Genomic DNA, 23,648 nt, shown 5'->3' with positions numbered 1-23,648 from the left:
AAAAAAGAATAAAATGCACAATATTAAAAACAAAAGGCAAAAAAAGTTTTCATGGCAAAATCAGGAAATCCTAGGGGATGCCAGGTGCTATCTGCTAAGAGAATTAAAAAAAAAAGTGGCAGAGGCTGGGGTGCCTGGCTAGTTCAGTGAGTAGAGCTTGTGGCTCTTGAAAAAAAAAAAAGATCTTAAAAGAAAAAAAAAGTGGCAGAGGCTAACTAAATCCAAAAGAATCAGAATGCTAGTTTATTAATTGGTAATATGAAATATAATTGTTGGGGCACCTGGGTGGCTCAGTTGGTTAAGTGTTTGACTTAGGCTCAGGTCACGATCTCACAGTTTGTGAGCTCAAGTCCCACCTTGGGTGAGCTCGAACCCTATTTCGGGTGAGCCCTGTTTCTCTGTCTCTCTTCCTTTCTCTCTCTGCTCTTCCTGGGATTCTTTCTCTGCCCTTGCTCACTTGCACCCTCTCACACTCTCAATAAATAAATAAATAAATAAAAATTAAAAAACAAAAAAAAATTCAAAATCTCATTTAGCTTTAAATGATGTACAGCAGAAATTCAGATATGCAAAAATAAAATAATTTAAAAAACCCCTATAGGCTAGAATAGAAAACGTCAGAGTATCTGCCATAGTTGGGGCCAATTCTGTTTTGACAAAGTGTGTGACTGTCAATAGGCCACAATGTGAACTGGTTTTTTTAACTGTGGCTCCCTGAGAGAAAAATCTCTAAGCGGCTTTTGTAGACTAAGCTATAGATAGCTTATATATAGCAAAGGGTAGAGAATTTGTACTCTTGTGTTTTTTCAATCCATTGATAGAAAAAATATTACTACTATGTGTGTATGAGAAGAAAGTAAATAAAACTTTTGATATTGAAAAGGAATCTTAAGACCCAAAAAGGACAATACAAGATTTTCAGTGGCAGGCAGTTTTTCGTGAATCCTTTTATGGGTCTTCCATCCCCTCCCCATGGATACTTTCTTTTTAACAGATGTGTTAATGAAGTAGATTTGCCACAATAAAATGTACCTCTTTCCAGGGATTAATGGCTTTTCTTCTTCATAAATTGACTTTTGAAGATATTTGATCTCTCATAGGTTCCATTACATGAATCTTTTTTATATGTATATATGTTTAATTTTTACGTGCTGGTTTAGGTTAATTATATTTCAATTTTATAAACAAACAGTACAAATTAGTGAAAACTTTGGGTTATGAGTGAAGTGTTAACAAACGCTAAAGTAAACTTTACTCCATCTAGGGAAGAGCTCAGAGGGCTTTGGTACCTGCAAATGACAGGATTAACTGGAAACCTATCAGGAGTAATCCATCAGCACATTGTGATTCTGGAGAGAAATAACTGCTAAGATAGGTACCTATTGTCATGGAGAAGCAGTTAACCAAAACATTAGCATATTATTCTGGGGGCTCAGTCTATTAAGCGGATTGAATGTCTGTCTTGATTTCAGCTCAGGTCACAGCTCAAAGTTCATGAGTTCAAGTCCTGCATCTGTGCTCTGCGCACAGTGTGGAGCCTGCTTGGGATTCTCCCTCTCTGCCCTTCCCCTGCTCATGCGCTCTCTTTCAAAAAAATTAGTATATTACCTGGGAATTACAACATATTGAGAAAGTATGTTAAGGTAAGAAAGAATGATGATAATGCAGGTAGATCATTCCTGGAATCTCAAAAAAGAGCTAGAAACCAAGAATCTATTAGTACTCAACCAGTGCTACTTTTCTAAAGAAAAAAAAGATGATGTCTATTACATATAATTACTTTGTCTTCCAAAAAAGACAGAAGCTGGGAGTCACAGAAATAAATATTTAAAGGTTCTTCACAGTCAGGGCCCAACTGAAGTGAGTCTAGGGCAGCTGACCTGGTTTTCTTACCAACTAAAGGAGGGACCACCCAGATCTTTCAGCCTCCACTGCTCTCCTTCCGTGTTCACAAGGAAATTCCTTATTTCAAAATTACCTTACCAGGTAGAGTACAACAGGAAGAAGCTGCACTTAGAATTCCTGATGCTAGAAATCGAAAAGTTACTTTTTTATTTTTTTGATTACACAGGCTCCATGCCCAATGTGGGGTCTGAACTCACGACCCTGACTCACACTCTACTGACTGAGCCAACCAGATGACTCCAAAAGTTATATTTTCTGAAATGCAGATGTACATAGCTAGGTATCTTGAGGTCTCAGCACACTCTTGTGAGATAAATTCAGATTCTTCATAGAAAAAAGTGAGCCTAGAGCTTCTACACAAATGTCACAAGAAAGTGTTACAGGTATGGTGAGCTACCGATGCCCTCAGCCTCCAGACATGGCTGGAGCCCCTTCAGTCTAGCAGTGAGGTTCACGTAACCTGGTGAGCCATACAAATCTGTGCTTATGACGTGAACAACTCTGGGAGACACAGAGTCAAGACATGACCCTGAAGTGGTGCTACCCTGGCACGGTGTCCTGTGCCACTTGTCTTAATACATCTAGTTGCGTTCATTATATTACCATTTTATAAATAACTGCTAAACTCATTTTTGATGATGAGAAAAATTATTTTTGTAATCTATCTACTTAGAATGTAATTGTGGTAAAGTCATTTTTAAGGGTAAAGGTCAGTAGTATTACATATATTCATGTTGTTGTGCGACTGTCATCACCATCCATTCACCTGGTGTAACAAACTCTGTCCCCATTAAACAGTAACTCCTCACCCCCATCCCCCCAGTCCCTGACGGCTACTGTCCTAGTTCTGTCTCTATGACTCTGACTACTCTAGGTACATCCTCTCTACTTTTGTTTCTCTTTTGTCCTAAAGAAAGTGTTAATGGGTCATGAAGTGACTGAAGTCAGGGACAAGAATATAGTAAGAAGGGAATAAAGTCTAAGTATAAAAAAAAATACATATTATACATCTTATTATTAAATAATGGAAAGGAGCACAAATTAGAAAATACTTTGTCAATACTGTACTTTTTCTGCCTTTGGAATTTCTCACTCTCTAATCCTCATTGTCACCTGTCAAAATCTTAGGCATTCTCCAAGGCCAACCTCAAATTCTTTCTGCAGAACCAATTACCATCACAGTATCTTCTTTTTTTTTTTTTTTAATTTCCACAGAACTTAGTATTTTCTTTACTTTAAAGTAGTCTGCCTGATTTCGTCTATATCAAAATGATCAAATATTCTATAATGTTAAGCATGGATTCTTGCAAATAGTCAGGACAAACCTGTTGAACTGAGTTGTACTTATTGGAACATTTTTGTTTCTAGATGAGCACATGTAGCCTTCTAAATGACTTCTACAGAGAGAGTCATGTGTTCATATAACCATTTATGTATAAATTTCATATAACCATTTATGTATAAATTACATAAACTGAATTTTCTGTTCAGCAGATGATAGCCATTGAGATAACCAATCTAAGATCTGAACCCTACCACAAACTCGTAATTCAGAAACTTCATACACTATATACTGGTGCTACCTATTTTTTTTTTTAAGTTATTTATTTATTTTGAGATAGAGAAAGAGAGAGAGTGAGTGGGGGAGGGACAGAGAGAAGGAGAGAGAATCCCAAGCAGGCTCCAAACTACCAGTGCAGACAAAGCCTGAGGTGGGACTCAAACTCATGAACTGTGGGATCATATACTGAGCCAAAGTTGGGCACGTAACTGACTGAGTCACCCAGGTGCCCCCTGTGCTACCCATTTTTATTATGTTTCCCTGCCCTCCCTAGAGCCTAAAGCTCTATTTTTGTGCTTACAATCTGCTTGGAGAAAAGACAAAGAGCAGGATTGTTAATATCTGCATTTTTATTGAGAAAATAGTGACAATGATATGAATCCTGAGTAAAAATACTGGTTTGGAAAAGGATGGTAGTGGAAAAGTAGCAAAGGGTAGTCCCATGCTGCTCTGGAGGGAAAAAGGAAAGTTGCTTCAAAGAGGATTTGAATAGCTCCAGGTTTTTTTTTTCCTAGAAAGGAGATAGGTAAGGCTAGAGAAAAGAGTTAGCCCAGCTAAAAGCTACCTTGAGAGAGAAAGTAGATGATTAGTGGGAATGATCGGAGATCGGAGTGTTTGTGAATGAAAGGGACTGAAATGGTGCTGCCTGTTGCAGAAGTGGCACTAACCACAGTCCTGGGGACTAACTTCAGCCTTGGGAGTGGCTGCTTTCACTCTCCCTGTCCTTTTAGTTTAACACTGAAGTTTCCCATCCAGTAGAGTTTTAACAGCTAAGAAGATAAGTAAATCAGGAAGGCACAAAACCTTTTCTTTTTAAGTCCTCAATGAGCAAATAATTGAGAGTATCAGCTTTGTTCATGAGCTGTGCAAGCCAATGGAAACACAGCTCCTATCCTTAAAGCACTTACATTCTGTGGTTCAATCTAGTCTTTCAGTGCATTAAATGCCTGAAAACCAACTCTGTCATATCTGTGATTTTGATGGCCAGAACATGTCCATAAAATGCACCTTTTGGGGCTCTTTTATGTGAGCACTGTAAAACATTCATTTGAATATAACAGCATATAAAGAAAAGTGGCTCAGCTCTTATCGTTCCTTCTCTTCTATATGGCAGCTGTACCTCTATCCCATTGCTCAGGTGAAAGTAGTTTTGTATGTTTTCCTCATATGAAGGTATGCATATATGAACATCCATCCATCCATCTATCCAGCATTAAATTTAGTATCAGGGAAAAATGCCAATAGCAAACAATTTCAGCCAAAGGATCTGGAAGCAAATTAGAAATGTTTCCATCTTTGGGGGCGCCTGGGTGGCTCAGTCAGTTCTAAGCGTCCAGCTTCGGCTCAGGTCATGCTCTCATGGTTCATGCATTCGAGCCACACATTGGGCTCTTGCTGACAGCTCAGAGCCTGGAGCCTGCTTCGGATTCGATGTCTCCCTCTCTCTCTGCCCCTCCCCTGCTCACACTCCCTATCAAAAATAAATAAACATAAAAAAAAAAAGAGGGAAATGTTTCCACTTTTATGGGGCACGTGCGTGGCTCAGTCAATTAAGCATCTGACTCTTGATTTTGGCTCAGGTCATGATCTTACAGTATTTGAGACAGCCCCGCGTCAGTTCCACACAGAGCCTATCTAGCATTTCCTCTCTGCCCCTCCCCTGTGTGCGTGTGCATGCTCTCTATCAAATTAAATAAGTAAACATTAAAACAAAAGAAATATTTCCATTTTTTCTATAAAACTGTAAGATTATGAAATAATTAGAACTTATTTTCAAATATTTGCACCATAAATTCCTTATTAACAATATCAGAGAAGATATAAGAAAAATATTACTATGGAAAATTGAAAATATTCAAATAGCAACTATAGAAATTATAAAGCCTGAAGAGAATCACAGCATGTTAATATAAACATGGTACCTGAGTGGCTTAGTCGGTTCAGGGTCTGACTCCTGGTTTCAGCTCATGTCAGGATCTCATGGTTTATGAGTTTGAGCCCCACGTCAGGCTCCACACCTAGTGTGGAAAATTTTCTGTCTCTCTCTGCCCCTCTCCCTGGCTAGCAGTCTCTCTCTCTCAAAATAAATAAATAAACATTAAAAAAAAGTCTCATATGATATGATCTCCTCCCTAATTTTATAGGTAAGAACCAGCTCGGAGTATTTAAATGACTTGCTCCAGGTTACCCAGTTAATTCACATTAACAATTTTGCATTAGCACAAGGTCTTGATGCAATTGGTTTACAGTATCAGGTCTCAGTTTTCATTAGGGCATAGCTAAGGTCATACCTCTTCTTTTTTTTTAATCTCATGGACTTGCGATCAAGAGTTGCACGCTCTGTGGAATAAGCCAGTCGGGTGCTCCCGAGCTATACTTCTGAAAAATTTCCCCTTAGTATAAAAGCAATTAAATTTATCATAACCCCCTAGAAGACACAGATAAGCAAAAAGAAGGAAATAAAACCACCCAATTAATGCTTAATATTTTGAATCTTATTTTTATTCTCACGGCATAACCTTATTTTGAGATACTGGAGAAATTTTACTGTTAATTATACACTGGGTATAGTCAAGATATCAGAATCAGTTATAAGCCAAAGTTAGGAATATAGGAGTTCCAAGTTAGAAGCAATAGTTCATTGCTTGCAACAGAGAAGGGTCAGAAAAGCAGATCAGAGGGTGTGATAGGCTTTAAGTATTTGGTAGTATCTTGTAGTTTTCACAGAACCTTACTTTTCCCATCAATATCTATGTAATCAGTTCTCTTCTTATAAATTATAATAGACATATCATATTGTCTGCCATAATCTTGGCCCACTTTCTGAGCCACGGTCCTTTGGAATAAATAGCTGCAGGCAGGTTTATTTGGTACCATGTGATCCCTGCTCACTGGTAAGAGTGGCCATTCAGTAGGCTGACTAATAACCTTAACAGGTCTCGCCATAAAGGGGTATTACCCAACAAAAATAAGCTGCACCATTCAGATTCTTGTTTTTGGAACTTACAGAGAGAACTAGGTTATAACAGAGTAGATGTGAAAAGGAAACATGTCTCAAGACAAGGGGCCAAGTGCAAGTTGATGAGGAAGTGGAAACTATGAGTAGGCAGAAATTGGGAGAGAAACAAAGAGAAGCTGGGGTGCTACTGGAGGAAAAGATCCCAGGACACAGCTGCGGAAATCCGGAAATCCATATAGCTGCCTTGTTTCCTGGCTGGTCAATCTAGGCTTCCTGTTTTCTCTCTCCTGTCAGCGCAGCCTCCATTACTGCCCCATGAATCCTTAACAGTAATTATCCCTTATTTTATCTAACTTGTAACTCTGTCATTTTTTAAAAAGGGATGTTGCACGAAGTAATCACCAATCTCTCATATCTCATTGATATTGAGCATTATCTGAGTGTATAATGAAGTCGCTTAGATCAGAAACTCCTGTACTTGATCAATTCTTACAGTCATCTAGGGAGTTTTAAAAAACAAAATTCTGGGGACTCACTAAATCAGAATATCACACAGAAAATCTGTCTGGCTGTTAGTTTCTGTTCCGATGGTAAAAATCACATTTCTTCTGAGAAATGAGGATGGGAAATGATGGCTGAAGTGTAATATTTAATAATGTTAATCCTGTTTTGATTCTGTTGCCTTTTAATTCTTATTCATTAAAACACCATTTTTAGTATTTTCTATATTACTAATCCAAAGTTTTCTGATTTTTTGTTCTTTGAGTGATTTCTGTGCCTGTACATTTCTACCTAATAATGCATTCCAGTTTATGTTAATATGATTGTTTTTTTATACTTTACGAAGAACCTCTTAGAGCAAAATATACTAATTTACAAATAAGAGGGGGCAGGTGATATTCTGCATCCCTTTTTATTCTTAATTAAAAATTTATATAAACTGTCTTTCTTGATTCCCCTGAAAGTTGTGAAGACTAAAGGAGGTAAAATGCTATATTAATGCTAATTTCTGGGCAAGTCCAATATATTACCTAAAAATCTAAAACCCCACTATCAGCTGTATGGTAGGTAACACATACATTTAGAAAAGGGATTAATATAGATCTCTCGAGGCCTTCTAATAAAACTATTAAAATTAGTTTAAAACCAATATGAATAAGAGGCAAGATACTTAAGTAAACTATATTTATGAAAATCAGAGATATTAAAATTCTAAGTTAATTTTGATTGTACTTACAAAGAGTGTTGGTTTGGGTATAAATATATTGTCTTCATGTTCTCTGGGCACATTTAAAGTCTTTGATTTATGACCTTCTGTCATATTTTTTGCTTCTGTTTTAGTAAGAAGTAACTGGTCCTCAGAACGTTTACTTCGCATATTAGTGACGATCTGTTTCATTGCTGCCAATTCCTGTTGATACGAAGACAGAAGATAATGGCAAGTACGATTTTAGCAAGCAGAGTAATTATGATTGATGTTATAATCAATGTACAATGATGAACATAATGATCACTTAGTATCAATATTTTTAGTACAGTAAGTGACAAATAGATCATTCCATACTCTAGTGGGGCCTTGATTTTTCTGTGTATTGGCATCACCTGTGGCACTTCAAAAACTACTGATTCCTGTGCCCCACCACCCAGAGATTGTGTGTAACTGGGCTGGGGTATGGCCTCAGCTTTGGAATTTTCTAAAGATCCTCAAGTGATTTTAACAGACAAATTTGGGAACCACTGATATTGCCATGTTCCACTGTAGTTTTTCTGTACCTGTTGATTTAGGTACTTAAGTTTTTCTCTTCTGCTCTTCAATTATCCCATTTCCTTTTGATGGCTTATATGAAGAAGGTAAGGGAAAAAGAATCCAAACTTTTTTTTCTTGCCTGCTTACTAATCAGCAGTTCAAACCTTAAGTTCAATACAATTTCAGGACTTTTAAAACCATGTCATTCCCTATTTTTTTTTACAAATGAAAACTGGAGTTGGCTTTGGCAGTTGCTGTTTGAAGTATGAATTAAATATGCTGAGCTTCTTAAATAAGAGCGCAGATCACAATTTTCAGTCATTTCCTCTTCCAAGGCTATTTTGTCTTTTATTTCTCCCCACACTCAAACCTTCAGCATGTAATACTAATTAGTGGATATTTATGATTAATTACTAAATTCATTCAATGTAACACAAGCATATGGAGGACAGACTAAACTCTCCTTTACCTTATTATCTGTAGAATAGTGGTAGGCTGTGCTGTAAATAATTTTTTCCTATGATTTTATTTCCTTTTCATGCCAAGACATAAAAGTTATGGAGATAGATGTTCTGCTCTCTTCTACTAATCTGTTTATAGACATCAGCTCTGTGTCGGAGCAAGTTCCTACAGGCCTTTTTCTCCCCACCCCCCCGGCTGTCATTAGTTCTATTTAGAACCATCTAGCTTGAGTGAGTATTTTAAAACATAGCTGTTGAGTTCAAGCCACCGAGCCTTAATAAATCTTAGGGCCAACAGAGGAGCTGGAAGAAATGGTGCCAGAATCCTTTTTCTCCTTTCTGCAGTACTGGGGTTGGCTTGGCCAATGCACATGAAATGTGTATACCTTCACACGCTGCCAATCAGATAGAACATTATTTTAGTCTTTTGAGGGCTCTTTTTGCTTTCAAGATTATTTCATTTATATGTTCCCTAGAGTGAAGTACATAATCACCGATTTGATGTTAACCATGCCTGGTATGATGGTAGATTTTAGCTCCTGTTCTACTTTCCATGGTAAGTAGAAGGCAAAGGAGAGATGATGGTCTCTCGGCCTATCAAAAGAAAACTTTCTATCCGAAAGAATCTATATTTACTTGCCATAACTTTTGTATCATGGCATGAAGATAAAATAATAGGAAAAAATAACCTCTAACACAACTTACTACAAATCTCCAGATTAATAGAGTAAAGAGGACCATGTGTGCCGGGGAAGGGATGGGTAGGGCAATGAGGACGTGGAGGGAGAAGAGGAAGGAGCTGCAGGTACACGAGGCAGAGGGCTTCGGCTCCGAGGTGCCCCAGGGGAGCCATAATTTTGTGTCCCTTGGGCTTCCTTCTGCTGCTGGTGTAGGAGCAGTTACAGGAAGCAGCTCATTCCTGATGCTGGTCAAGAGACAGAAGGGAAATCATATGTCTTTCTGTATCCTCACAAGGACCACTTCAATTTCTGCTGCTGTCATAGTCCATTTTCGTTCATCTGCTTGCATTAAACAATGTTAGCATGGTTTCTGAAATCCAGATAAAGAACACTTTACAAGCAACACAGTTCTGTAGAATTCCTATTAAAATAATGTAGCTACGATGGATACCAAAAGAACGTGCAGAAAAATTTTGTTCAGTTTTATTATCTTTGGTCATATAAACGATCCACCCTTTTATTTATTTATTTATTATTATTTTTTTAAAATGTTTTATTTATTTCTAGGAGAGAGAGAGACAGCATGAGCAGGGGAGGGTCAGAGAGAGAGGGAGTCACAGACTGAAACAGGCTCCAGGCTCTGAGCTGGCAGTCAGCACAGAGCCTGATGCGGGGCTCGAACCCACGAACCGCGAGATCATGACCCAAGCGAAAGTCGGACGCCCAACCGACTAAGCCACCCAGGCGCCCCGATTTATTTATTTTTTTTAATATTTATTTCTAGGAGAGAGAGAGAGAGACAGCGTGAGCAGGGGAGGGTCAGAGAGAGAGGGAGTCACAGACTGAAACAGGCTCCAGGCTCTGAGCTGGCAGTCAGCACAGAGCCCGACGCGGGGCTCGAACCCACGAACCGCGAGATCATGACCCGAGCGAAAGTCGGACGCTTAACCGACTAAGCCATCCAGGTGCCCCTACGATCCACCCTTTTATATCAGTGGTAAATCTGGGGAAAGAAAATTCCACTTTAACATCAAATACGATCTACAATACCGTCATCAGCTGAACACACAGAAAGCCAAGCATATGTACTGGAAATATTTTAGCGTTAGGTTAGAAGTCAAAGACACATCTATTCCTGACTCTCTTATTAACTATGTAAACTTAGGCAATCTATTCTGGTTCAATGAGCTTCAGTTTCCTAATTGATAAAATGTATGCTTGTGTTACTTTTTTTGGATATTTGCCAGTCGGATAAGTGAGTATGTTTATTTAGCATTTCTTCTCTTGTGAGGTTAAGTGGCTTCTCATATATTTAAGGGTATTTCCTCTTCTGTTGATATCCTTGGTCCATTTCTCTCCTGGATGCTTAGTCATTTTCTACTACATTTCAAGGAGCTCTTTATATGTTAGAGCCCTTTGTAATATGAGTGGCAGTTTTTCTTCCCCCTTGTTTATGTTTTATTTGACTATGTTTACACTTTTTACATTTTTTTTCGCTATGCAGAACTTTCTGATTCTGATGTAGCTGAATATACTCTTACTGTACAGCCTTCTCCATGTTTCTTCTTCCATTTTCCTCAAGTTATTTTTTATGGTTTGTCTTTTCCTTTTCAAACATTTAGACCTCTGATCTGTTTGAAGTTTATCCTGGCTTATGGCGAAGGGTATGGATTCAACATCTTCCTCCATAGCTTAACAGTATGTATTCACCCACTGCAGATGCTTATCTTTATCATAACTAAGTTTTCTTAAGTATATGATTTATTTCTGGACTTTTAAACTCTATACTAACAGTCTGTCAGTTCATGCACTCATGTCACACTGTTATAATGTTTAATGATTCAAGTATTTTTTTGGCTATATTCGTAGAAATAGGGGTGAAATTATGTTAAATTAAAAGAAAATAATAGAAAGAACTGAGTTATATAATACTGAGTCTTCCTAATCATAACAATATTGTAATATATATTTCACCTACATTTTTGGCATAAATTATCATGCCTTAATTGGTTGTTACTATTACAAATAAATGGTTATAATTGTGAGATCCCAATTCTTACACTGACAAAAGGAAAATAAACCAACAAAACTTACATGAGCTAGAAAACTTACTCGTCACTACAAAATAGAATCCTTTGGTAAGATGAAGTCATCTTGAAATCTTCTGGAACGTTCCTGATCTGGTTTGGTTCTTACCATGTTCTTGTCTGGTTCCCGATTGCTGGCTCCATCTCCTATTTAAGACTCTGCTCTTATTGTTTGGACTTGACTTTTGCATTTCATTTCCGTAGCTTTTAATTCTGCTTTTCTCTGTTCTACAACTCTCCTTTTCTGACTGGTCAGTAGGGTTATTTGTACTACTATTCAAGGATTTACAAATACGGTTCACTGTAGAGCAGAGAGTATGATTAGATCCACAGGAAAGGAAACTCTGATGCTCAGAGGAGAATGTTTCAAGTATCATGTTTGATTGAATTATTTTTCTTATACTGCATTTATTGTACAAAATCATGTCATTTACTTGGGTTCCTATTTGGACTCTGACGTTTTTACAGAGATTTCCCTCTCTTTTCTTAGAGATCCTGTCTTTTATTTTTTTTCTCATTGATGGAAATAATAATTGCCTTTTTTCACCTTACCTAAGATTATCTAGTTTCTCAATAATGCTATTTATTAACTGGGCTCAATTTTGTACTCACTGCTTTTAAGACAGTTGTTATTCTGAAATTTCTTTTTATTACTTTATTTCTTTATTATTTATCTTGGCCAATTCCATTATTTTCTTGCACGTCTCTCTCTATGTTATTTGATGGCACACAACCTGGTAATTTTCTGAGAACGTATTGTGGAAGAAGGTATTGTGCTTTCCTTCAGCACTTCTTTGATGCTATTACTTCTTTGTTTCCTAAAGTCAAATTTCTGGGGCACCTGGGTGGCTCAGTTGGTTAAGTGTCCGACTTCAGCTCAGGTCATAAATCTCATGGTTTGTGGGTTCGGGCCCCACGTTGGACTCTGTGCTGACAGCTCAGAGCCTGGAGCCTGCGTCAGATTCTGTGTCTCCCTCTCTCTGCCCCTCTCCTACTTGTTCTCTCTCTGTCTCAAAAATAATAAACATTAAAAAAATAAAATAAAAAATAAAGCCAAGTTTCTGAGAACTATGATGCCAAGCTGATTTCTATGTCTTTGTAGGTATTCTCTTTCCCTCTGGAATATTCTATATTGTTTAGCTTTTCTGTTAGTTTCCATCTTTTTTCCTTTTTCTAAATTTTAGGAGAGTTCGATGACTTTTCTCACATCCTTCCTGACAGTTTACTTAATTATTATAATTTCATGACTTTTAATTTAGCAATTTTGAAAGTATCACTGGTTTTTTGTTCATTGTTTCTTATTTTATGGAAATACTACTTTTTCAAATCTTTCTGAAAAAACTAATTACAATATTTTGTAAGTTCTTTTCTGTTATGGAATTTTGTTTTTGTTTTCTTTGAAGAATGGGGTCAGTTTCTCTGTTTATTGTGATTTTTTTATTAAAAATTTTTAAATAAATGTTTAATATTATTTCTGAGAGAGAGACAGAGTGCAAGCAGGGGAGGGACAGAGAGAGAAGGAGACACAGATTCCGAAGAAGGCCCCAGGTTCTGAGCTGTCTGTCAGCAGAGTCCAACATGGGGCTTGAACCCACAAACCATGAGATCATGACCTGCGCTGGACTCGGGCCCTTAACTGACCGAGCCACCCAACCACCCCTGTGTATTGTGATTTTTTTCCCCTTTTGTCCTTATTACTTTCTTTCAGTTTCTGACAGTCTTTGGTGTGTGTTCCAATTTATGAACAAAGAACCACATTAAAAGTTTTCTTTTTGTTTTTTTGTTTCATTCATCTGAATGTGACAATTGAATACAATCTCCATGTGGATGAGAGAATCTGTTTAGTAGGCTTCACTTTAAGATCCTCAGGCAGAAAGCAGGCACTCTTCTCCAGAATGACAAAACGTAGAGTGCCCTAATCCAGAGCTCTTTATTTTGGCAGTTTTAGCCTATTCTTGGCAAATGTTCCATTAATTTAGAAAGCCATTTCTCAAAATATTTTTTAAAATTCTTGTTTTGTAAAATGATATTACTTATTCCTGGAGAAATTAAAATACTGTAAAAGTGCCATGCCCCAATCCTCTTTCCCTTAAACCACTAGTTTGAGACCTTTAAATACTACTCTATAACATGGTCTGACTTGTAATAATATTCATTAATTCTGATGTACTTACACTGATTTCCAAAAAGCGAACAGTATTTATGTTACAATCTAGTATATCAAATACATAAAAAAATTACAGTAGCGTCAAGAATAAATGAACCATTCTTTAAAATTAACAACTCTAGAATTGCATCTGGCTGAATAATCAAGACTTAGGATAAAACTGAAATAAAATGAAACAATACAAACCGCATTGCAGGAAAATAATTACTATTCAAAAAGGAAGAATTAAGGGCAAGGACATCCTTATGAAGCTTCTAGATGATGATGAGGATGATGACGATTGTTACTGCATAAATAATCTCTATAAAGGAGATCAACTGCTCTCTTGAATCCGAAATCACATATCTCGGACATTTAATAGAAACTATGTGCACAGAGTGGTGGTATATTAAAACAGCTCAACTAAGGAGCAGCTGCTTAACAGTATTGCATAGTTGATGCCAATAAATTGCTGAAAGTTGTAAACTCTGCAAAGATGTTGGCAAGGGGACACATAGATGGCATTTCTTGATGAAAATAGCTCTGACAAGTATAATGCAAAGTATGTGCTCCACCAGAGGTCAGAGGTAAGTGTTCTTACATAGGAATCACAGCGAATCCTGGCTACAAGTCGATAATTCTGTGCAGCTTTCCTACCTGAGGTAAACACAAGGTAAAAACCAGCCTTGTTTTAAACCAAGTACATGCATATTTTGGATATTTAAACTTCATCTGAAAGGGTATTTAAAAAACATTTAATATGGAAAATTTCAAAGATACAAAGAGAAGAGCATATGAAGCTCTCAGTTTCTATTGTCCAACTTTAACCATGGTAAACATTTTGCCAGTTTTGTTTTTTAAAACAGCTTTAATGAGCTACAATTCACAACCACTGTGTCATCTGTTTAAATTATATAATCCAGTGGTTTTTAGTATATTCTCAGACATGTGCAACTATTACCATAGTCCATTCTGAAACTTTCACTGCTCCAAAAAGAAACCCATCCACTCCACTATCCCACCTTACTCTTAACCTCTCAGCCTTAAGCAACCACTAATCTACTTTCTGCTTCTGTAGATTTTCCTCTTCTAGACATTTCATGTGAATGGAATCATAAAATATGTGATCTTTTGTTACTGGCTTCTTCCATTTAGCATAATATTTTCAAGGGTGATCCATGTTGTAACATATTGGTACTTAACTCCTTTTTATGGCCAAATAATACTCTATTCTACGGCTGTACCATATTTTGTTCAGGCATCCATTAACTGATGGACATTTAGGTTGTTTCCACTTTTTGGCTGTTGTGAATGGTGCTGCTATAAAGATTCATGCACAAGTTTCTGTGTGGATATGTCTTCGTTTCTCTTAGGTATATACCTGGGGTGGACTGATGGGTCATATGGTGTTTCTATGTTTAGTTTGAGGAACTGCCAGATTGTTCTGTCAACAATGTTTTACCTATCTCCTTTCCAGTTTTTTGGAAATATTTCAAAGGAGATTTCAGACCTCAGATCATTTCAATTTGCAAATACTTCAGTGGAGACTTTTTTAAAATATTTTTTTAAGTTTGTTTATTTATTTTGAGAGAGACAGAGAGAATGTGTGCGTGAGTAGGAGAGGGGCAGAGAGAGAAGAAGAGAGAGAGAGAGAATCCCAATTAGGTTCCGTGCTGTCAGCACAGAGCCCAACTTGGGGCCTGATCTCATGAACTGTAAGATCATGACTTGAGTTGAAATCAAGAGTTGGAGACTTAACTGACTGAGCCATCCAGGTGCCCCTTTAGAGATTTTAATGTGCAATTTTTGAGAAGTTAAAATATACCTTGAATGCCAATGCCACTATACTGTAAACAACAGACAAAGCAGATTTTGTATGACAGAACTGTTAGAGAATAGTATCCGTATCTTCAACTGCAAATCCCTCTTTTCCAGTCCCTCAGTCTTCACATCTAAATACTTACTCCCATTTGTAGGCTAACCTCTCCCTAGGATTGTCCCTTTGCCTCAAGGGGAGAACATAAAGTGTTTAGGTGGGGAGAGAGGAAGAGAGAAGACAGGAGCTAACATTCACTGAGCATCTACTATGTGGTAGGCTTTGTGCTAAGTATTTTACATAATAGTTTAATCCTCTTCCAAAACCAAGAGGTAAATAGTGCTTCAATTTCGAGGATGAAGAAACAAGCTTGGAAGGTTTTAGGAAATTCAGCCAAGTTCATTAGCTACTAATAAGTGAAACCAGTATTCAAATGCAGGAGTTTCTGGGTTCAAAGCTGCCATTATTTACACAGTAGAGCATAAAAGAGCATCTATCTTCTAGCAAAGCCTATGATACATACAATTTCAGGTTTGGAAGGGATCTTCAAGTTACTTAACCCGGACTCTATACAAAACGAAACAAAACAACAAAAAGGCAAAGCAAAACAAATAAAACATTTCTCCTTATAATGTCTGCCTTTAGGTTTTAATTCTAGCCTTTGGAGACATGTATAACAAGTCTGTTACTGCTGCTTTCACATGCTTACTTTGAATTTCTTACATCTCTCTGAATCATTTCTTCTGTAAATACCCCCAGTTCATTCATCCCTCTTATGACTAAAAAGAATTCTTGAATTATTTCTCCATCCTGATTGCTTTCCTCAGATTATCTTCTAGTTTTGAAATGTTTTGGGCCTAGAACAGAACAAAGAAAAAAGTCTTGGCCAGAGAAGAGCAGATTAAGGCCTATCTACTTCTTATTCTAATGTATTTAAGATGGCATTCACATTTTTGGAACCATACCTTATCTATGACTGAAAGCATAGCAAAAGCTCAAGTATTTACTTGAATGAGAGACAACTGTGCTGTCATAGCCTAAGGGACATAACTAATCACCTGGTACATTCTTTCCTGAACTTGGATATAATCTTAAGGTCAGGCAGAAGAAGCTAGTGTTAACAGAGTAGAGTAGGACCCTGAGTTGAAATCACTACCATCACTGAACTTATAATCGGAAGTATGGGCACTTTGATGCTGCTGACTGGCCTGCGCATACCCTTACCTCGTCTGACTGCTGGGTAGTACATCATGGACTTCTGACTGCTCTGCCTCCTGGTGGTCTTCATGCTCTCCTGGTGCCCAGCTTGCCCTCAGAAATAGTATTCATCTAGTTGCTGTCTAGTGTCTGTCCTTTACTCTCTCAGTATAATCTGATAGGTTTTGATGCATATTCTAGCTGATGTCCATCATTGACTTCAGACTCTAAACACTGTGCTCTATTTTGAGGCCTGGTTTCCCCAGTGTGGCTCACTCCAGTGCCTATACTTTCTCAAGGTTTTGTTCTCAGCCTTCTCTCAGTGTTAGCTCATTGATATATGACCAGTGACTTGTTAAGTTACATCAAAATAGTGCTAATAGGGTACCTAATAGGATTATGATAATTATCTCACATCATTGTTCACAATCTCTTGGCCACCACACATTACCAGAGACTTATCTTATAGCTTTGCATTTTATGTGTCTCCTCATGTCCCAGAACTGTTTGGTTTGTTATAAGCTGCTACAGTTCTAAGTCATAAAAAGACAGGGTTAGAAATGATAGCAGGAGGTCATTCACTTGTCCCTTACTGACAAAAAAAAAAAAAAAAAGTCAGAGAAGTGTACTTACTATTTAAAAGAAAATATGCCAAACTGCTGAAATACAGTAGAAATAAAACACATTTCATTATAAAATACATATTTAAAAAAGTAGAAAATAACAGGTCTATACGATACTTAATAGATATGAAAATGTGATGTGAAAAAAGTTAAAAGGCCATACATACATAAAATATTTTTACTTGGTTTTCTTTTGTCAGATAAAATATTTTCATGATGAGATACTATATTGCTTCACACTGAGTTTTTTGCTTGTAATATACAACAAAGATATTTGTAATTTTAAAGATGATGAAAAGATTAAAGAAGTAAAAAAGTTATGAAAATCAAATAATTTGACCTAGTTCTACCAAGCTCTGTACAAGTCCACAGAAGCACAGAGGTCCACCAGAGTACAATCTAAAAGAAATTCACATATCTTTTGTGCAATTCAAAATTGAGAATTATTAACATTCTACAAAAATGGACCACTGAGATTCAGTTGTTATTTCTGTGAAATGGGTATAAGACTATCATAGGGTTCCTATGAGGCTTAAATAAAGTAAATGAGTATAAAAAATTCTAAAGTAATATATAAATATTAAGCATACTTATTATTAGCTGAAAAACACCTATTTAGGGAAAAAGTTCAAAGCTCTTGAATTCTATTAAAATTTTTTCTTAAATGTTTAGTTATTTATTTTGAGAAAGAGACAGAGGGAGCTGCCGAGGGGAAGAGAGAGAATCCCAAGCAGGCTCTTCACTATCAGCATAGAGCCCAATGCAGGACTCGAACTCATAAACCGTGAGATCGTCACCTGAGCTGAAATCAAGAGTTGGACACAACTGACTGAGCCACCCAGGCACCCGAAGGCTCTTGAATTCTAGAAGGGACAAGCAAAAGACCACATCTCTCAATATGAAGAAATAATTTAAAATGCTTGCTTTCTTTGATTCCTTATTTCCATACATGCTTGGTTGAGAGCAGTCTGTAACTGATCCATAAGTATGTCAGTATAACATAATCTAAAAATGTTTTAAACATTTTCGTAGAAAGAAGCTATAAAAACTCAAGATATTATTATTACTGATATATAATAGGTTTGGTTCCAGCATACTTTTTAAAAGTATAAATAAATTTGAGATTATCAATGAGTATTTTTTGCAATATTTTACTCTCTGAATTTCCTTGGACCTGAATTCACATACCCTTATATGGAAAAAATAAGCATTCTAAAACTTTATAGAGAAAATATGACTTCCCTTGTATGTGTGCTTTAGGTTTTCACCACAATAACTGTCTTTCTTTAAAATACTCACTTAAACCCAGAAAATCAAAGCAAATTTTAACTGGAAGAGTTATTTAACTAAGATGAGAAATGTATGAATCTACGAAATAATGACATCTTCATTTAAAGAAAAATTAATTTATGCACTCAGTGTTTGTTTTTTTTTTTTGGCCATGCTGATGTAAAATGTAACTACAGAGGTATATAAAAGAGCATGTAAAAAGGTATTCTTAAGAAAATGTCAAAACAGTTAAGTAGGAACCAAAAGGAATGACACACATATAGAAATATGTAATTTATTTGAACCCTTTAAGAAGTGGATTGCCTAAGGGGCACTTGTGGTGCTGAAATGTCCCTGAAACTTTCCGAGAAATCACAAAGAACATAACGAGTTAGAATCCGGGAACAGAAACATACCATGAAAGAATGATAATTACACTGTGATTTCACTTTTAAGAAACCTGGCTAACTGCAGGTTTGTTTTCTTTTTGTTAGGTGATATACGCTGCAGTTAGAGGCAAGTTATCTGGGCCAATGGGAGTCCAACACTCGGGCAAGTGCAGGGCTTTGCATGTTCTATGTACCCTAGTAAGGAGTGGTTGGGTAATCCCTGGTAACTGAAATGCCTGTAGACCCTCAGAGACATTACTGATCAAGGCACTGAGTGAAGGGGTAGAAGAACCTCAGGCCCTAGAAACAGATACTGTCTATGAACATACATCACTCCTTAGAGGCCTGATACCCATAGAGGTTGCTGTGGCTACAGGTTCCATGTCCAGGGTTTTAGGAGTAGACAAACTTTTCCAAGTTTTATTCTAGACAAACTTTTCCAAGTTGTTTTTTTTTTTTCTTTTTTTTTTTTAAGAGAGACAGAGAGTGTGCGAGCAGGGGATAGGGGGAGAGAGAGAATTCTAAGTAGGTTCCACACTTAGTGTGGAGCCTGACACAGGGCTTGATCCCACGACCCTGGGATCATGACCTTAGCTGAAAAATGAGAGTCAGATGCTCAACTGACTGAGCCACCCAGGTGTCCCTAGACAAACTTTTCAGAAGGAAAAGAGAAAAAGGAACCACCTTCATAGAGTTACGTGCCTGTGACATACCAGGAATGTTACTACGGTATTTCATTCTCATATAGTCCTGCAAGGTAGGTATTACTTTCTCATATGAGGAAACTGAGTTTAGAGGGGTTCAATTCTCATCACAAGAATCTGTGGCTATCAAGTGGCAAAACTGTGATATTAAGTCATCTTGTCTGTTTAACTTTTGGCTTTTTCCACGGTATTTGAAAATGTAGGTGACATAAAGAATATAAAGGTAATTCCAACCTTAAATTTAACAAGAGATCTCAACATGTATAGTACACATATACAGTAGAAGGCAGAATATAATTCTGGATCAATCCACCTGTCCATCTTTTCCATGTTTACACCTAGCATGCTGTATGCTACTGGAGAAAAATTACACGGAATGATACTACTATAAACACATGGTGTTTCAACTTGGCAATTATTTGATATTTCAAATATATATACCACTCATTTACTGTGTAGCTATTTCAAAATTCTATTTTCCTCAAAACTGACGCACTAGCACATTTCTTACCATTAGAGTATAGCCATTAGATGGGCACTACCTAAATTCTGACCACTAATTCTACAAACTCACTTTTATCTTAACATAATCTTTATTTCTATCTTCAAAATGGAAAAGGTATACCCCTCCTGTCTAAAGTTAAATCCCATCACTGTGCTCTGATTTCCTCCTTCCCTAACACTTTGCTCAGTTGATTATCTTCTCCTTTGGACCTGCAATGTCTATCTGGCTCTGTCCTATCACCATTTAAACTGGATACTCTCATCCAATGGAAAAAAGACAGTCTCTAGCAAATGGTGCTGGGAGAACTGGACAGCAACATGCAGAAGAATGACACTAGACCACTTTCTTAAAAAATACACAAAAAATAAACTCAACATGGATGAAAGACCTAACTGTGAGATGGGAAACAATCAAATTCCTAGAGGAGAAAACAGGTAACAACATCTTTGACTTCACAGCAATTTGAAGTCAAATTGTCATATCTCCAAAGGCAAGGGAATCAAAAGCGAAAATGCACTATTGGGACCTCATCAAGATAAAAAGCTTCTGTACTGCAAAGGAAACAATCAACAAAACTAAAAGACAACCAAGGGAATGGGAAAAGATATTTGCAAATGACATACAGGATAAAGGGTTAGTATCCAAAATCTATAAAGAACTTACCAAACTCAACACCTAAATAACAAATAATCCAGGGAAGAAATGGGCAAAAGAAATTAATAGACACTTTTCCAAAGACATCCAGATGGCCAACAGACACATGAAAAGATGCTCAACATCACCTGTCATCAGGGAAATGCAAATCAAAACCACACTGAGATGCCACCTCACACTGGTCAGAGTGATTAAATCAACAACTCAGAAAACAGCAAATGCTGGCATGGATGTGGGGAAACGGGAACCCTCTTGCACTGTTGATGGGAATGCAAACTGGTGCAGCTGCTCTGGAAAACAGTGTGGAGGTTCCTCAAAATATTAAAAATAGAACTATCCTACGACCGAGGAATACCATTACTAGAAATTTATTCAAAGGATTCAGGTGTGCTGATGCATAGGGGCACATGTACCCTAATGTTTATAGCAGTGCTTTCAACAATAGCCAAAGTGTGGAAAGAGTCTAAATGTCCATCAACTGATGAGTGGATAAAGAAGGTGTGGTTTATATATACAATGGAATACTACTTGGCAATGAGAAGGAATGAAATCATGCCATTTGCAGCAACATGGATAGAACTGGAAGGTATTATGCTAAGAGAAATAAGTCAGTCAAATATTATGTTTTCATTCATATGTGGAACCTGAGAAACTTAACAGAAGACTATGGGGAAAGGGAAGTGGAAAAACAGTTACAGAGAGGGAGCGAGACAAACCATAAGAGAGTCTTAAATACAGAGAACAAACTGAAGGTTGATGGGGGTGGGGGAGACGGAAAGGGGGATGATCGGCCTTGAGGAGGGCACTTGTTGGTATGAGCACTGGGTGTTGTATGTAAGTGATGAATGATGGGAATCTACCCCCAAAACCAAGAGCACGGTTTGCACACTGTATGTTAGCCAATTTGACAATAAATTATATTAAATATATACTCTCTAGCAATGGGAGGTAAAAGCCCTTGACCTCCTGCCTCCTACCTGATCATCCTATATTCTCTGATTTAACTATCTTACAGGCTATTTTTCCTATAGACCACATTTCAACTTCTGCTCATTCATCTATTCTCTGCAGTCTGCTTTTTAGTTCTACTGAAAGAGCTATACCATCTTGTTAAATTCAACCGATGCTTTCTTTTTTATCTTTGTTTAGCATGGCCCCTTGACAGTCCATGTCACTGGCCAGATTCTACTCGCTTTCTGATGTTCCTGCTGTCTCTGTGACCATCCCACACTCTAATTTGTGTAAATACTTTTTCCTCTGCCCATCCTTTAAATGTTGCTACTCTTCAAGAGTCTGGCCCCGGTCTTTTTCTGCTCTCACTCTATGTAGTTCATTTATAAGTTCATTTAATGATTTCCATATAAAGCACTATCTTTATGCTGTGACCCTCAAATCTCTGCCTCTAGACGAGTTCTCTTTCTTGGGGTCCAGAACCTACATTTAAAAAATGTACATATTTTAAGTTTATTTATTTATTTTTGAGAAAGACCGTGAGTGGAGGAAGGGCAGAGAGAGAGAGAGAGAGAGAGAGAGAAAGACAGAGAGAGAGACAGAGAGAGACAGAGAGACAGAGAGAGAGAGAGAGAATCCCAAGCAGGCATGGCGCTATCAACACAGAGCCCCAGTGTGGGGCTCAAACTCATGAAACTGTGAGATCATGACCTTGGGTGAAACCAAGAGTCGGATGCTTAACCAATTGAGCTACCCAGATGCCCCTGCAGAACCTATATTTTTAACTCTACTGGTTATCTCTTCTTAGATATTTCTTTGAGCTTTTCTTCTCCAAAACTTTTTCTCCCATGTGCTGCGTAGCACTACCATAAACCCAGGACATAAGCTAAAACCCAGGCCATCAATTCTCATTTCTCCTCTCTTTAATATTTTCTGGATCCAATCACCACACCCCATGATTCTGCTTTCTAAATAGCTTTCAAATTAGTCCATTCTTGGGACACTTGCACAGCTCAGTCAGTTAAGGGTTAAGCATCTAACTTTGGCTCAGGTCATGATCTCATGGCTCGTAGGTTTGAACCCTGCATTGGGCTCTGTGCTGATAGCTCAGGGCCTGGACCCTGCTTTGGATTCTGTGTTACCCTTTCTCTCTGCTCCTCCCCCACTCACTCTCTCTTTCTCTCTCTCAGAAAAAAACATTAAAAAATTCAAATTAGTCCATTTTTGCTGGATCCCATCACTAGTTCAGTTCAGGATATCATCATCACTCACTAAAATACTGGAGTATGTTCTTAAGTGGGGCTCTTAATATAGCTGAAAAATAAATCAGAAAAGAGCTTTTACATCAGCTTTTTAAACTTATGCTTGGTATTCTAGTAGACATTTGGCTGATTAAAGATGATTTTCCTACTCATGAAAACTTAGATTCTAAGGGCACATGATGAAATATACACACAGAAAAGCTGAATTAGAATTTCCAAATCAGCAAATCTTGTTTCAATTAGGCAAAGATAAGTGGATAAATATGGATGAAACATGAAAAAGCCATTTAAGAAGATTCCTGACAGGGCCTGGGGTGGCTCACTCATTTACGTGTCAGACTCTTGACTTAGGCTCAGCTCAGGTCATGACCTCACAGTTTGTGGGTTCGAGCTCCACACAGGGCTCTGTGCTGGCAGTACAGAGCCTGCTTGGGATTCTCTCTGCTGCCTCTCCCATACTCATGCTCTCTCTCTCTCTCTCTCAAAATAAATAAATAAACTTAAAAAAAATAAGAGTCCCGAGAGGTACACTCAACAAGAAGACATTCTAAGGACTCACATTTTTTATAGTCAAAACTGAATATTTGGCTTGAAGTCCTGCTACACTATCCAACAGTGGAATCCTAGCAGTTGATCTTTTCCTTTATTTCCTTTTTACCTCATTATTTAAGATTAAATTATTTTATACTTTTACACCTCAGAGATCTTAGTGTAAGTAAAGACATTTAACGG

At 37.4% G+C, this 23,648-nt stretch overlaps 1 protein-coding gene across 3 annotated transcripts in view; it reads right to left on the bottom strand.

Annotated features, from left to right (window-relative positions):
* Window positions 1-23,648, bottom strand: part of PIBF1 (progesterone immunomodulatory binding factor 1) — a 202,270-nt gene that overhangs the window by 4,107 nt on the left and 174,515 nt on the right. For all 3 annotated transcript variants that reach the window (XM_039240089.1, XM_039240091.1, XM_039240090.1), the window contains one exon: window positions 7,663-7,836. In XM_039240089.1, the coding sequence (XP_039096020.1) occupies window positions 7,663-7,836 (174 nt within the window). The remainder of the gene's footprint in view (window positions 1-7,662; window positions 7,837-23,648) is intronic.

This window comes from Hyaena hyaena, unplaced genomic scaffold (genome assembly GCF_003009895.1).
Source record: "Hyaena hyaena isolate Hyena2069 unplaced genomic scaffold, ASM300989v1 scaffold_166, whole genome shotgun sequence".
Classification (NCBI taxonomy): Eukaryota; Metazoa; Chordata; class Mammalia; order Carnivora; family Hyaenidae; genus Hyaena; species Hyaena hyaena.
The sequence above is the reverse complement of the archived record's forward strand: the minus strand, read 5'-3'. Positions and strand labels throughout refer to the sequence as shown.